The sequence below is a fragment of the Microtus pennsylvanicus genome, chromosome 4 (assembly GCF_037038515.1).
Source record: "Microtus pennsylvanicus isolate mMicPen1 chromosome 4, mMicPen1.hap1, whole genome shotgun sequence".
NCBI lineage: Eukaryota > Metazoa > Chordata > Mammalia > Rodentia > Cricetidae > Microtus > Microtus pennsylvanicus.
The window spans coordinates 140289021-140301559 of record NC_134582.1 but is presented as its reverse complement, the minus strand read 5'-3'; the positions used below and the strand labels follow the sequence as shown (position 1 = coordinate 140301559).

The 12539-nt window shown below is 40.9% G+C and overlaps 1 protein-coding gene across 18 annotated transcripts in view; it reads left to right on the top strand.

Annotated features, from left to right (window-relative positions):
• The window catches only part of Crem (cAMP responsive element modulator), a 79880-nt gene extending 68465 nt beyond the window's left edge, over window positions 1-11415 (top strand). For 8 of the 18 annotated variants that reach the window (XM_075970671.1, XM_075970673.1, XM_075970674.1 and 5 more), the window contains 3 exons: window positions 2186-2221; window positions 5079-5235; window positions 10290-10828. In XM_075970671.1, the coding sequence (XP_075826786.1) occupies window positions 2186-2221; window positions 5079-5235; window positions 10290-10434 (338 nt within the window). In that variant the 3' untranslated portion in view covers window positions 10435-10828. Of the gene's footprint in view, window positions 1-2185; window positions 2222-5078; window positions 5236-10289 lie in introns of all 18 variants that reach the window. The other 10 variants (XM_075970690.1, XM_075970672.1, XM_075970675.1 and 7 more) reach the window with 5 other exon arrangements.
• Window positions 11416-12539: the final 1124 nt, after the last annotated feature.

The following is a 12539-nucleotide window of genomic DNA, read 5'->3' as shown; positions in this document are numbered from 1 at the left end:
ATTTCCTGTCTTAGACCCTGGATTGCAATGTTATATTCAAGAGCGGTTTCAAAATTGTTAAACAAACTTTTCAACTATTCAGATTTGGGAAATACTGTGTTAATATTTGATGCTGGAGAACAGGGAATACATACCACCTTTGCAGTTTCTGTTAAGAAAATTTGACATAAGGGGATAGTTTTGATTAGAGTTTAAATTCATAAGTTGGTATTAAAGCAATTTATACCTGTATTGGAAGTAGATAGAAGAATAACATGCCTGTGTTCAGTAAGGCTTTAAAGCTCATACAACAGTTACTGCGCTGTCTCCACTTGGTAATACGTTTTAATACAATGTTTAGGATAGTTATTTTACTTTCTCCCTGTCTTATTTATCTATCTGAATATATTGCCTAATAAAGTAACTATGTCAACACTTCTACATTTGTGTAAATATATATATATATAAACTATGTAAGATATTTATTATAAGTAAGTGTAAATAAAGAAGGAGCCATCAAAGTACTCAAATTATAAAGTAGACACACGAAGAAGGAAATAGAGGTTGAAACACTGGAGGCTTACATGGAGGAAGCCATACTAAACACTGGGAAAGGAGAGGCATTTTACATTTATGCTCACGGACCACACAGGGCGTGTCCTACTGCGTAGGTGGTAGTGATGTGAGGAAATGCGTGTCAGAGTCGGCAGGTGCTCTTCTGAGTTACAGCGCTGGCCAGCAGTGAAGCAGCTCTGGTCTTCACAATCCTTTGCATTTACCAGACACTGATATATAATTAGCTAATGTAGCATGGGTCATAATAGCATGCTAGACACAGCTAAATGAAGCTAGCACCACTTTAAGTAATGGGTTCCCCCAGGCTATTATTCTGATAAGGCAGTAGGGCATTTATTTGTCTTTCTGTAGGACCTTGAATTTCAGCTTTCATAATTACCTGTCTTTTTCATAAATTTCCTGACTTTCACTGAATAAACAACCTGAGAAGTCTCTTTATGTGTAACTTGGGTTGAATATGGTAATTATTTGACATTGTATATAAATCCATCAAATTATCATTGTACAACTTGAATATATATAATTTTAAATTGTTGACTATACCTCAAATAAATAAAAGTTGAAAATATTTATTTAAAATTGATTTATTACTAGTTGGTGTGTGTGCGAGGGTGTGTGTGAACACGTGTAACTCATGCCATGGCCTGCATGTGGATGTCAGAGAACAGAGTTGAGGAGTGGTTCTCTTCTTATATCTTGGGTTCCAGGAGATCAAACTCAGGTTGTCAGGTTTATGTGATAAGTACTTTTGTATCCTGAACTGTTTTGCTGGCCTTAAACTGAAAATATTTAATGACTTAATTCTGTATGTTTTAGGACTTGAAACATGGTTGAAAATGTTCACTGCTTGCTTGGTCACTTTTTTGTAGGATTTTGTTTTTCCACAGAAAAAGGAGCAAAGGGAAGGGAAATTTTCTGACAGAGTGGGACACAAGGCATGGAGAGGCCTGGTGTGGGAACTAGGGGCACTGATGTGCTTCTTAAGAGGGAGAAAACTGGGGGAGGGGCAAGGAAGGTGCCGGTAGCTTTCTGAGCTTTAGAAAAGCCACTTTTCCTCAGTTACAAGTATGATTGCTAAGTTACCCCTGTTATTTCCTGAGCTTTCCACAGTGAAATGACTTTGATATGTTTGGTGGTTCATGTTCACGATCCCAGTACTCTGGAGGCTGGAGCAGAAACCACCAAAGCAAGCCAACAAAGCCCCTTGTATTCAGTCAATGTGTATCTCGATAAATAAGAAATTGAATAAAATGACAGTCCTTTGGGGGTGTTGATGAATAGCTTATCTTTGGAAGCTATCAGAATAGGTGATATTTTGGGATATTTGTTATGTCTCTGTTTCTGTCTCTGACTTGTTTTTCCTGAGGACTAGGAGTCATGCGCTTTGGTTCACAGACTTCTTAGAAGGGGAACGCCTAAAGGGAAGGGTTATTGGTGGTGTTCTAAGCCTTTAGCTAAACATAGTTTAAGTATAACTTAGAGCATCGTCTTTCAGACGTGAAGGGAGGGACTGGAAGGGAACCAATGCATCAAGTGTCTGCTGTGTACCAGGCACTGAGATAGACATTTTGAGATATATTACGGGGTTTCTTGTGAGTATGAAATGAGATAATGTATCCCCATTTTACAGATGAGGAGACTGACCTTGCCCCAAGTCACATGGCTGGTAAGTGGCAGAGCTGGACTCTAACCCAGACCCCAAATCCAGTGCTTTTTCTTCTGTACCGTGTTAGAGCTTGGCAAGCGAGGTATGAAGTTCATGATCAGAATCGACAGCTCCAGGAATTGTTTTTCATGCCAGGAGTTAGATGATTGGAAACATCAGAACTCCCTGCCTCTGAGCTGCTATGTTTGGTACATGTAACATGCCTCAAGAAAGAACAATGCCTTTTGTCAAGACATGCCAGATTGAATGAGCATGTGGCATCTCATGGGATTTACTGTGTCTTTGTGTTAAAGACACAGCTGCAATAAGATGTCCACATCCATAGCAAGAAGCTTATTAAATACTCGAGATGACAGCATGTCTGTTCCATATCCCAGGGAGTTTAAACTTGACTTGGTAGGGTATACATAAATTCGTTAGGCACCCTGCATACCAAGTCCTATGCTAGGCTCCAGAGTGTAAAGTGCCAAGATAGCATTCCTGACCTGGCTAGAAGTTCTTGCCTCCCTGAGATAAACTTGGAGTATACTATTACAGCAAAGCATATTTTTTTATTATCTTCAGTTATGATTTTTGACCCCTATACATGACCTATGGCTTCTCAAGAAATAAAAATGAAACTCTAAAGTCAGGTGTGGTGGCACCTGCTTATAAACCCCAACACTTAGACTGAAGCAAGAAAATTGAAAGTTTAATGCTAATCTGAGTTATATAGAAGGAATTTACCTAAAAAGCCCTTGCAAAAATAGTTTGGACACTGTTAGTACTTAGATGGGAATAGGAGTTGGACTTTATAAATAGTGCATGAATAAAATTATGTCACCAGGGAATGTAGGATGGTTCTTTGAAATTCCCACTGAATTTATAGTGTTGGGCACCGATGCTAAGATAAACATATTCTTGTAACTTGTTTCAAAGAACTCTGACATGTAGAGTCCCTCAAAATAAGTCTCTTTCCCCCATCATTTGGGTGTACATCACTAAGATTACATTTGCATATATAGGATTTATCCATTATTTAGTGAAAGTATATCATTGGATCATTGGGTTGAAACAGGAATCTATCTTAACTCCTAATTTACACTCCTTGTTGATTGAACTATTGAGTTGTGATCCTGGACTTGTATTAGAAGGAATAGAATGAATACCGGAGCACAGTGAAGTCAAGCGCCCCTTCTCTCTCACACCAATGCACCTGATACATCAGCCTGTGCAGAGGCAAGGCAGCTAAGCTGTTGCCCAACAGGTTTGAAGAAAGCCTCATTTGGGATTACCCTTGTCCCTATGCTCCCAAGTCTGGCCCTCCAAGGGCTGCTGTGGCTTCTGCAGAGAGACAAAAGGGTTTTGTTTGTTTTTTAAATACTATTTCTCATATCCATTCCATCTGTGAACTGTATCTGCCTGTCTTCCCTTAAAAAATGAAAAGAATGCCCTTAACAGCTTTTGTACATCCTGTTTCACATATTACAGAAAACAGCCAATGTATACATTGAAAGTACAGTGAAACTATTCTCTCCTCCCTTTCCTGCCGTTCTCTCCCTGTCTTTTAGAAGAGCGTCTGTATTTAGGGTCTGGCAGTGATAGGAAACCCCTCACCCCCTCTGCACATCTCTAGTATTGTTTTTACACTTGTTTATGAGCAGTTTCAAAGACCGGCTGGAAGCAGGTGTGCATTCAGGCTGCCAGCAAGACACAGTGCAGGGGTGTGTAAGCTCTGCCTTCGTCACTGGGCAGTTTGTGCCGGGGCATTGTTTCAGCATTTATTGACTTGTAACCTCCTTCCTCGTATGTGGGTAAAGAAAAGGGGGAGGGCTGTGGCCTCCTGTTTCAGCCCTTATCTCCTCTCACAAGATGATCAGCAGAATAAGCAGATGTTAATTAAGCTGTTAGTTTATCTGTTGTTTTATTCTTAAATGTTTAAAACTTGCACATCCGGTGAGATTTTCATGTGTCTACTGTTTGCAACTGTAATGAAAATAAATTTAGGACTTCCCCCAAGAAGCCAGTTTACTCTTTTTCTTCCATTTTTCCTGTGAACTTTAACTTTAACTGAATCTATAGCCAGTTAGATCCCTTTCCTCGACTTAGTCTTTTATCCCCCCCCCCTTTTTATTTTTTGTAATTGAAAGGCTTTGGATATCTGTTTCAGGTGTAAGCAAAGGGAAGTCCTAGTTGGAACATCCAGAGGATGGCTCTGTCCTCCTTAGAGAATATGTGATGACATACCGGATCTGCCTTTTCCTGGCATGCTAGGGTCTTTGTGAGCTGGTTGTGAAATAGCTGTCATGAACAGTTTTCAGTGTCCATATATATTCACACACAAAATAGGTCCCATTAAAGGCAGCGGCAGTCCTCAAATGCTCACTATTTGTAGTAATCTTCAGGTTGTTTCCATTTGTGAACATCTCCTCCCACCTTGCCACTGAGTGAGGTCACATTGGTGTCTTTGATCTTGCCATAGTGGAAGTGTTTCTGCTGTGGAACTCACTAGACTCTGCAGAGCAAGGCTCTCCACTCCTGCCCCCACAGAGTAATTCCTTGGAGTCAGCAGCACACCGCTGATGCAGCTAACTGAACTGTAATTGGAAAGCCTATCTGCTTTAACCTGAGAGAAGTGCTAAAATGTGCTAGGACATTTTCTAAAATGTGAAGAAGAAGCTAAAGTATTTGTAGCTTTGTTCCAATTTGATAATTTCTTGATATTTAAGGCCCCTGTAATACTAAGAACAATTATTTTTGCTTCTACCAAAGAATCTCTACTAACATCTATAAACTATACTATTTCTAGGTTAATTTTATGTGCTGTATTAGCTAGTGAAGTGGCGATATAAGCTTATAATACCTTGTTTTATTGCAGCTGCCACAGGTGACATGCCAACTTACCAGATCCGGGCTCCTACTACTGCTTTGCCACAAGGAGTGGTGATGGCTGCCTCACCAGGAAGTCTGCACAGTCCCCAGCAACTAGCAGAAGAAGCAACTCGCAAGCGGGAGCTGAGGCTGATGAAAAACAGGTAAAGTACTGGGTAAGAGCCACTGTGGGAAGTACCATCTGCTGCCGTGTACTCTGCTAAGCCATTTCTCGCGTTCAGTGTTCTGTGGCCTCTTGTAGTGCTCATGCTCTGCCTGTGAGGCTGGTTTGTTTTCTGCTGAGTTTGTGGTCATTGTATAAGCAGGAGATACTTTCCTTTATATTGTAACGGTTGTTAAAAGATGCTATTTTTTAATACAGTATTATTAGATTCTTGGTTATAAGTAAAGCTTGATTTATATATTTTGCTAAAAAGTACTGTGACAAGTAAATTTTTAAATTTTATTTTAATTTAAATTTTAGCACCCCTTCCCCAAATCAGTATTGTGGATAGAACCTAGGACCTAGGGCATGCTAGGTAAACATCTAGATACATCTCTGACCCTGAATTTTTAGCTTCTTTATTAGCAAAATAAATTTAAGTGTTAAAGCATTTTATATTTTATCCTTTTAGCCATTTTGTATTGTTTTTACTCCGTTATGAAGTAGTACATGTTCTTTTGACAAATTCTAGTCAAGTATAAATACAAAACAACAAACATCACTCATGCCCCTGCCGTATAGGTAGTTAGTGTTATAGTAGGTGTGCTTGCAGTCTTCTCTGTCCTTCTGCCTCGGCTTCCGGAGTCAGCCTCTTGACTGCCACTGCTTCTCTCGCTTACTATTGCTCCATGGATATGTGTCATTGTCCATACATTAGCATATCATATTATACAACAAACTTAAATAATATTTTATTTTTGTGACTTGCATATTCATTTTTTAGTTCTTTTTATGGAGAATGGTACAACTTAGTTTGATTTTCAAAATGAACAGAATTGTCCAAGAGTTTCCTGGTATATTTTGTTGCCTGTTCTTCAGTGTTAAATTATATTCTTATTGTAAGAAAGCAGTAAGGTAGATTCAACTGCTTTGCTTGTCTGCGGCATAAGCAGACTGTGTTCATTGACTATCCAATGTTACCAACTAGTTAATCTACAGATTTGGCAGCTGAATCCCTGAAACTCACTGTCTTATAAACAGGGACCCAACTTAGGTGATTGTGTTCACTGCGGTCCTTTAAAAGACAGTTGGGGTGCTAGAAAGATGAGTCAGCAGTTGAGAGAATCTAGTGTTCTTGTAGGTGACCTGAGTTTTGCTTCCAGCAACCGTATCAGATGGCTCACAGTACCTTGTAACTCCAGCCCCTTTTCTGGCGTCTGTAGGTACCCATGCATGCATGCACACAGATACTTACACACACACACACACACACACACACAACCTTAAAGTAAGGACTGGAGAGATGGCGCACTTGCTGTTCTTGCTGAGGACCTTGGTTTGATTCCCAGCTTCACATGGTGGGTTACAATTGCCTCTGGCCCCATTTCTCAGGCAGCTGCTGTCCTCTTCTGGCTTCTCTGGGCACCAGGCATGCATGTGGTGCCCAGACATAAATATTGGCAAAACCCCATACAGATAAAAATAGGGCTGGGTGTGGTAACACACACCTCTCGTGCCAGCACTTGGGAGGGAGAGGCAAATGGATCTCTGTGAGTTTGAGGCCAGCCTGGTCTACACATTGGAGTTCTAGGCTAACCAGGGTGACAGAAACAACTACCACCAACACAACAAAAGAGTTTATAAAAAACAAACATAAATCTTTTTAAAGATTCAATATGATATACTGTGTGACTCCATAAGACCAAACTTACTGCTTGCCTAGATCTTTGGATGGAGTTTGTACACTAGAAGTAGGATCATAAAAATAGAAACATTTATCAATAGTTTGTCTCAGAAATCCAGACAGAATGTCTGGGGAGACAGTGCAGAGAGCAAGAGCTTGTTGCTCTTCAGAGGACCCCAATTTGGTTCCTAGCACACACATCAAGCTGCTTAAAACTGCTTGTAACTGCAGCTCTAGGGCATCTAGCACCCGCTCACAGGCACCCATACACTTATGACACTCTCTGGCTCTCTCTCAAATGTATAGAAAAGGCTAAATGGGTGGAGCCCACAAGACTGCCTTGTGTTATGACTGCTTTGTTAATCCTTAATCCATGTGATAGCACACACCTGTATTTAAAATATATAATCAATAATTAATAGAATATATTTTGGCTACAAATAGCTAAGGGAAATAGAGGCTAAAATATCCAGTCAGGTCTTTTATCTTTATGGCAGGGGTAGAGGTATGTGCTGCCAGAACAAAAGTTCACGGAATCCCGGGGACCCAGGCTTCCCCTTGATGCTGCATCTTCAGTGTGTACACTTGGCTATCATGACCACAGGATGACTACTTCTGCTCTACGCGGTGTCAGAAGGAAGATGGGAGGATGGCTATGGCCAACAAGTGCAGCTGGCTCAGTCGTCTCTTCAGAGGATTCTTTTCTAGAAGACATTTATTGCAGCTTTTACCTACGTTTCTTTAGCTATAAGGGCTTCTGAGGAGCATTGTTTAGCACTAGAGTTATACTGGAGAAAAGCAGTAGCCTGTGGCTCTTGGTGACTCAGCTTCGGCTTAGCGTTTCCAGCGCTTGCTCCTCCAGTTTCCTCAGTTTCACAGCTCTAGTGAGGTCTCACTTTGCAGGTAATGAGCTGGAGTTGGAAATGGCTAAGTGGCAAGCTGGCCAAGGTCATAGAGCCAGAGGAGACAGAAGTAGGGTATGCTGTCTAACAGTTCTTTCTTCCAGCCTTCCTCTATCCTTACACCAGGGTCACCTCAAATAACCTTGGTGCAAAGCTTCAGACTGGACCTCATGGAGAGGATGCAGATTTTGTAGTTAGCATGAATGAGCTCATATATTGGCTGATGGTGATACTTAATTATATCCCTACCATAGTGGTCAGCAGTAACTTTTATTCCTTTATAGCCTGGTTATTTTGTCTTTGGCTTTGAGACTGTCTCACTGTGTAGTCCAGGCTGACCTCAGACTTGTGCTCCTCCTGCCTCCCGTCACCTCCTGAGTGCTGGCAGTACAGGTGTACAGCCCACTGGGTTCTTTATCCTTTTCCTGTAGTTCCCCTTGTCCTTTCCTCCCCATGCTGAGGATGGACTCAAATTCAGGCCTGCAAACTAAGCTAGCTATTAATAGTAGAAGCAGGTGTTTTCCACAGCTGAGAATACTTAGGAATGTACCAACCTCTTGTGTGATCACTTTGTACTGAGGACACTTTGACTCTGGTTACCTCACACACACAGTGTAAGATGTGAAGTGTGGATATTTACAGTAAGTAGCTCAGTAAGCAAGAGTTTAAAAGCTAACCACCCACAACATTGCTATATGTATTTAAACTTTCACTTAATGTTTGTATAGAAAGACTTAGAATTTAGCATATTTATTTAATGATGAAACATAGAAACTTATAACTAAATTTCTCTTCTTGGTGAAAGAGAATTGAGTTGCATTCTCCAGCTGGCAGATTTGGGTGCTTGGATGTGCTGTCGCTCTCGCTGTGTTCCCCTGGATTGCTGCAGCCACTGCTTGTCAGTCTCCTTTTTCTTTTACCTGCTTTAGTTTTTCATTACCTCGTTGTCCAGCCTTGGTGAACTCACTCTTGGTTAGGAAATGGGGCTTGTTCTTTCCCTGCAGTCCACTGGGATTTCAACATTCCTTTTCCGCTGACTTGCATTGCATAGAGGAAATAGAAATCCAGTCCATGACTGGGTCTATTGCATGTGTCACCGTGGGGGGTTAGTATTGCCAACCAGCACTGAGGCAATGGTATTTAGACATGCAACATTACCTTTGTGAAATTCAGTTGAGTGGCAATGACTGACAGTTTCTGAGATCTGAGCAATCCCAAATAAAGCTTTATCAGAGGGCCCCTTCTGTAGAGGAGTTAAGTGAAATCGATTCTTGTAATCATGCATGAAAGTGATTAACTTGTCTACACTAGTTTTAGTCATTTGGCTGCTTCTTGATCTGTCTTTTCCCTTGGATTGCTTAACGTTCTGTAAAATGTGTTTAATGTGCATTAAATGCGGTGGTTAGAGAAGAGCACAGGAGCACTCTTTCCTTAGCTAGCAGCTTCCATTCTAGTTAGTTATTTATTTACGATAGGCTATAATATATGCTAGACTAGCCTTGTGCTTATACAGTAGCTGAGGCTGCCCTTGACCTTCCTTTTATTTTTTAAATTACTTTTTAAATGTGTGTCAGTGTTTGACCTTAATACATGTCTGTGCACCACTAGTGTGCCTGGTAGTCACTGTAACCAGAAGAAGGTGTTGGATGCCCTGGAACTGCAGTTACAGACAGTTGTGAGCCATCATGTGGATGCTTGGGATTGAATCTTCCAGGTCCTCTGGATGAACACCCAGTGCTCTTAACCCCTCCAGCCCCTGGCTTTGTGTGTCTGAGTCTCCTGTCTCCATCGCCAAGGGCCAGCTATGCAGACATGCACCACCATGCCAACTTCCTTTTTCATAACTTCAATTGTGGTATTCTGACACTTGTGAATTTGAATTATCTGCATGTTACTCCATTTTGTAATTTTCACAAGTACTGCTGTAGGCATGTATGTGTTTTATTTATTGTTCTAATTTATCTATGTTGTGTTTTTTATGCAGAAAAATGTCCCTGGAAGTCAGGATTGATCATACGTTGTTGAGATTTAGTCTTGAAGCATACAGCTGTTCAATATTGGCACTTGAGATTTCATAGGATTCTGAGAATCATTTTCATCAAGTGAAATTTTCTCATTGTGATGAGTATGTGTATCTTTGGACATCCAAAAATTAGCTGAGAGGATTGTGAGGATCTGTAAATGTCTTAAGAGAGCTTCAGCTGGGTGTGTGGTCCTCTGGTGGTTGTTTATTGAACACAGAGGGTCATTCTTATTATGACACTATTTGGGTAAAACTGCCAGTGCTCTTCAGTTGGTCTGTCGTTCTACACAAGGCTCGTGTTTTGCTCAGTTGTTGTGTGGCTTTGTATACCTGTCCTCAGATCAATCGGCTGTTGAATGGGGAGAAGGGGGGCAGATGTTCATGGAGCCACTCTGGATTGTGCTGGGAGGTTGTTCTTGTAGTCATTTGCCTTGTGTTGGTTCCAGGGAAGCTGCCCGGGAGTGTCGCAGGAAGAAGAAAGAATATGTCAAATGTCTTGAAAATCGTGTGGCTGTGCTTGAAAACCAAAACAAGACTCTCATTGAGGAACTCAAGGCCCTCAAAGATCTTTATTGCCATAAAGCAGAGTAACTGTGTTTGACTTGGACCTTGTTTACTGTGAAGTCTAATCGAGGCAGGCGATGCAGCATCCTCCTAATGGCCATGTGGACTTGTAGATGGGTCACTTAACCCTTGCTTAAGAATCCAGTTTGGTTTAGGGTGTGAATTGGGAGTACTATTCCATGGGTTGCAATGCAGCTCTACTTACATTACCAAGCTTGCTTTATTGTCAGTCGCATGCAATATATGTTTTGTTTGCCCTTCTGCTTCTACTTTTTCCAGGGAAGCTGCTAAAGAATGTCGACGTCGAAAGAAAGAATATGTAAAGTGTCTGGAGAGTCGAGTTGCAGTGCTGGAAGTTCAGAACAAGAAGCTCATAGAGGAACTTGAAACCTTGAAAGACATTTGCTCTCCCAAAACAGATTAGTAGAAATATTTAACTATGAACTGATTACAGCATGTACAGTTGCTTTTGAATGCAATACAATATATAGCCGGCAAGAATTATGGCTTTTTCCTTTGTATCATTCATCTGACTTTCTAATATCTAACATTCCTAAAATACTTTATTGTATTTAATTAGCTCTTACCTCTAAGGTCAATTTTCTTAGAAGAGACAAACTGTAAAAAAATGTATGTAACAAATTCTTAAAATGAATTATTTGTAAGACTTGTTTCAGTGCAACATATTTGCAGTTCCCAGTCTCTCTGTCATGAATAGTGTTCTATGCAATAAAAATTTTGCAGGTTTTAAGAATCATTTTAGGAAAGGATGATCAAAGGCAGTGCATCCAGCAGTACAATAAAATCAAACTGCAGAAATACCTCAGGAAAGAATGAGAGGAAGTGTATTTTGATGACCTGGCTATGTGAGAAGAATAGCCTAGAAATGAATTTGTGCATTTATAGATTTTTATAATCGTTACTTTGTAAAGAAAATATTGTATTGCTGTCCTTGAATGCCATAGTTGAAGACAGTTTTCAATAGAACCATGTTGGTTGCTCTTTGTAGTATTTGGTGTTTCTTTAAATATCTGAACATTTACTATAGCTTTCTACTGTGTATGTAGTGCAAGTAATCCTACAGAAGTTTTGTCTGCTTCACTCTTATACAATGCGAGAGACTACATATTTTTACTATCTGGAATGAGTTCCAGGAGTATGAACTTATTGCTACACTGGGTCACAAGCCTTGCAAATACTGAGTCATTTCATCAGAAGGACAACTGCAGGGTTCTAGGGGCAGAGTTGAGTGTAGATCACTTTTCTAGGATGTGCGAGGCTCCATGTTCAGTCAACAGCACTGTAACAAAACTGAGTGACAGTGTTTGAAAGGGAAGGCCTGGAGCTCTGCACTGGGCGGGAGGCTGAGATCAGAGGTCAGCCTTTGTGCTGCACCAGGCTTCCTGCAGATGGTCTGGAAAGTCCCTGCTGATGATCTTCCATTGTCAATTATTACTAGCAGCTTCAGGTACATTAAAACCTAAAAAAATAATGCAAGATCTCATTTTTTTTTCTTATACAACAACTTGAAGTTTACTTAGATCAACTTTGTTTTGCCTTTTGGAATGCATTTATCACCTAGGTTTTGGAATGCATTTATCACCTTGAACTCACAATCCTCTGGCCTTAGTGCATTTACTTACAGATGTGGGCCAGAATGTTCCTATATGATGGTAACCACATGATGCTGTCATCTTTCGTTCACTTGCAGTTACTGACTGTGCACTACTGCTGGAGTCCACTGTAGTTTCTGTTGTTGGCTTCTGATTTGTTAAGACTCTGCCCCACCTCCCTCAGTTTATCATGGATCTGGTAATGAGTATAGGGAGGTACAAAGATAGGGAGTGGTAGCGGGCACTCGCCGCTCCCATCATCCTTTCCTCTAAGTCCAGATGGAGGTGTCTGGTCTGGCTTTGCTGTCATGATAGAACCCCCACAGAACAAACTAGGGGTAGTTAGTTTAGCTCACAGTTCCAGGCTATGAGTTCGTCAGACAGGAAAGCCAAGGCAACAGGCATTTGCAGCAGCTAGTCACATCCACAGACCAGAGCAGAGAGAGAGAATGTGTGCCTGTTACCAGTGTCCAGCTCTTTTCCTCTCTTCTGGCACAGTTCCAGACTCAGCCCAGCCAG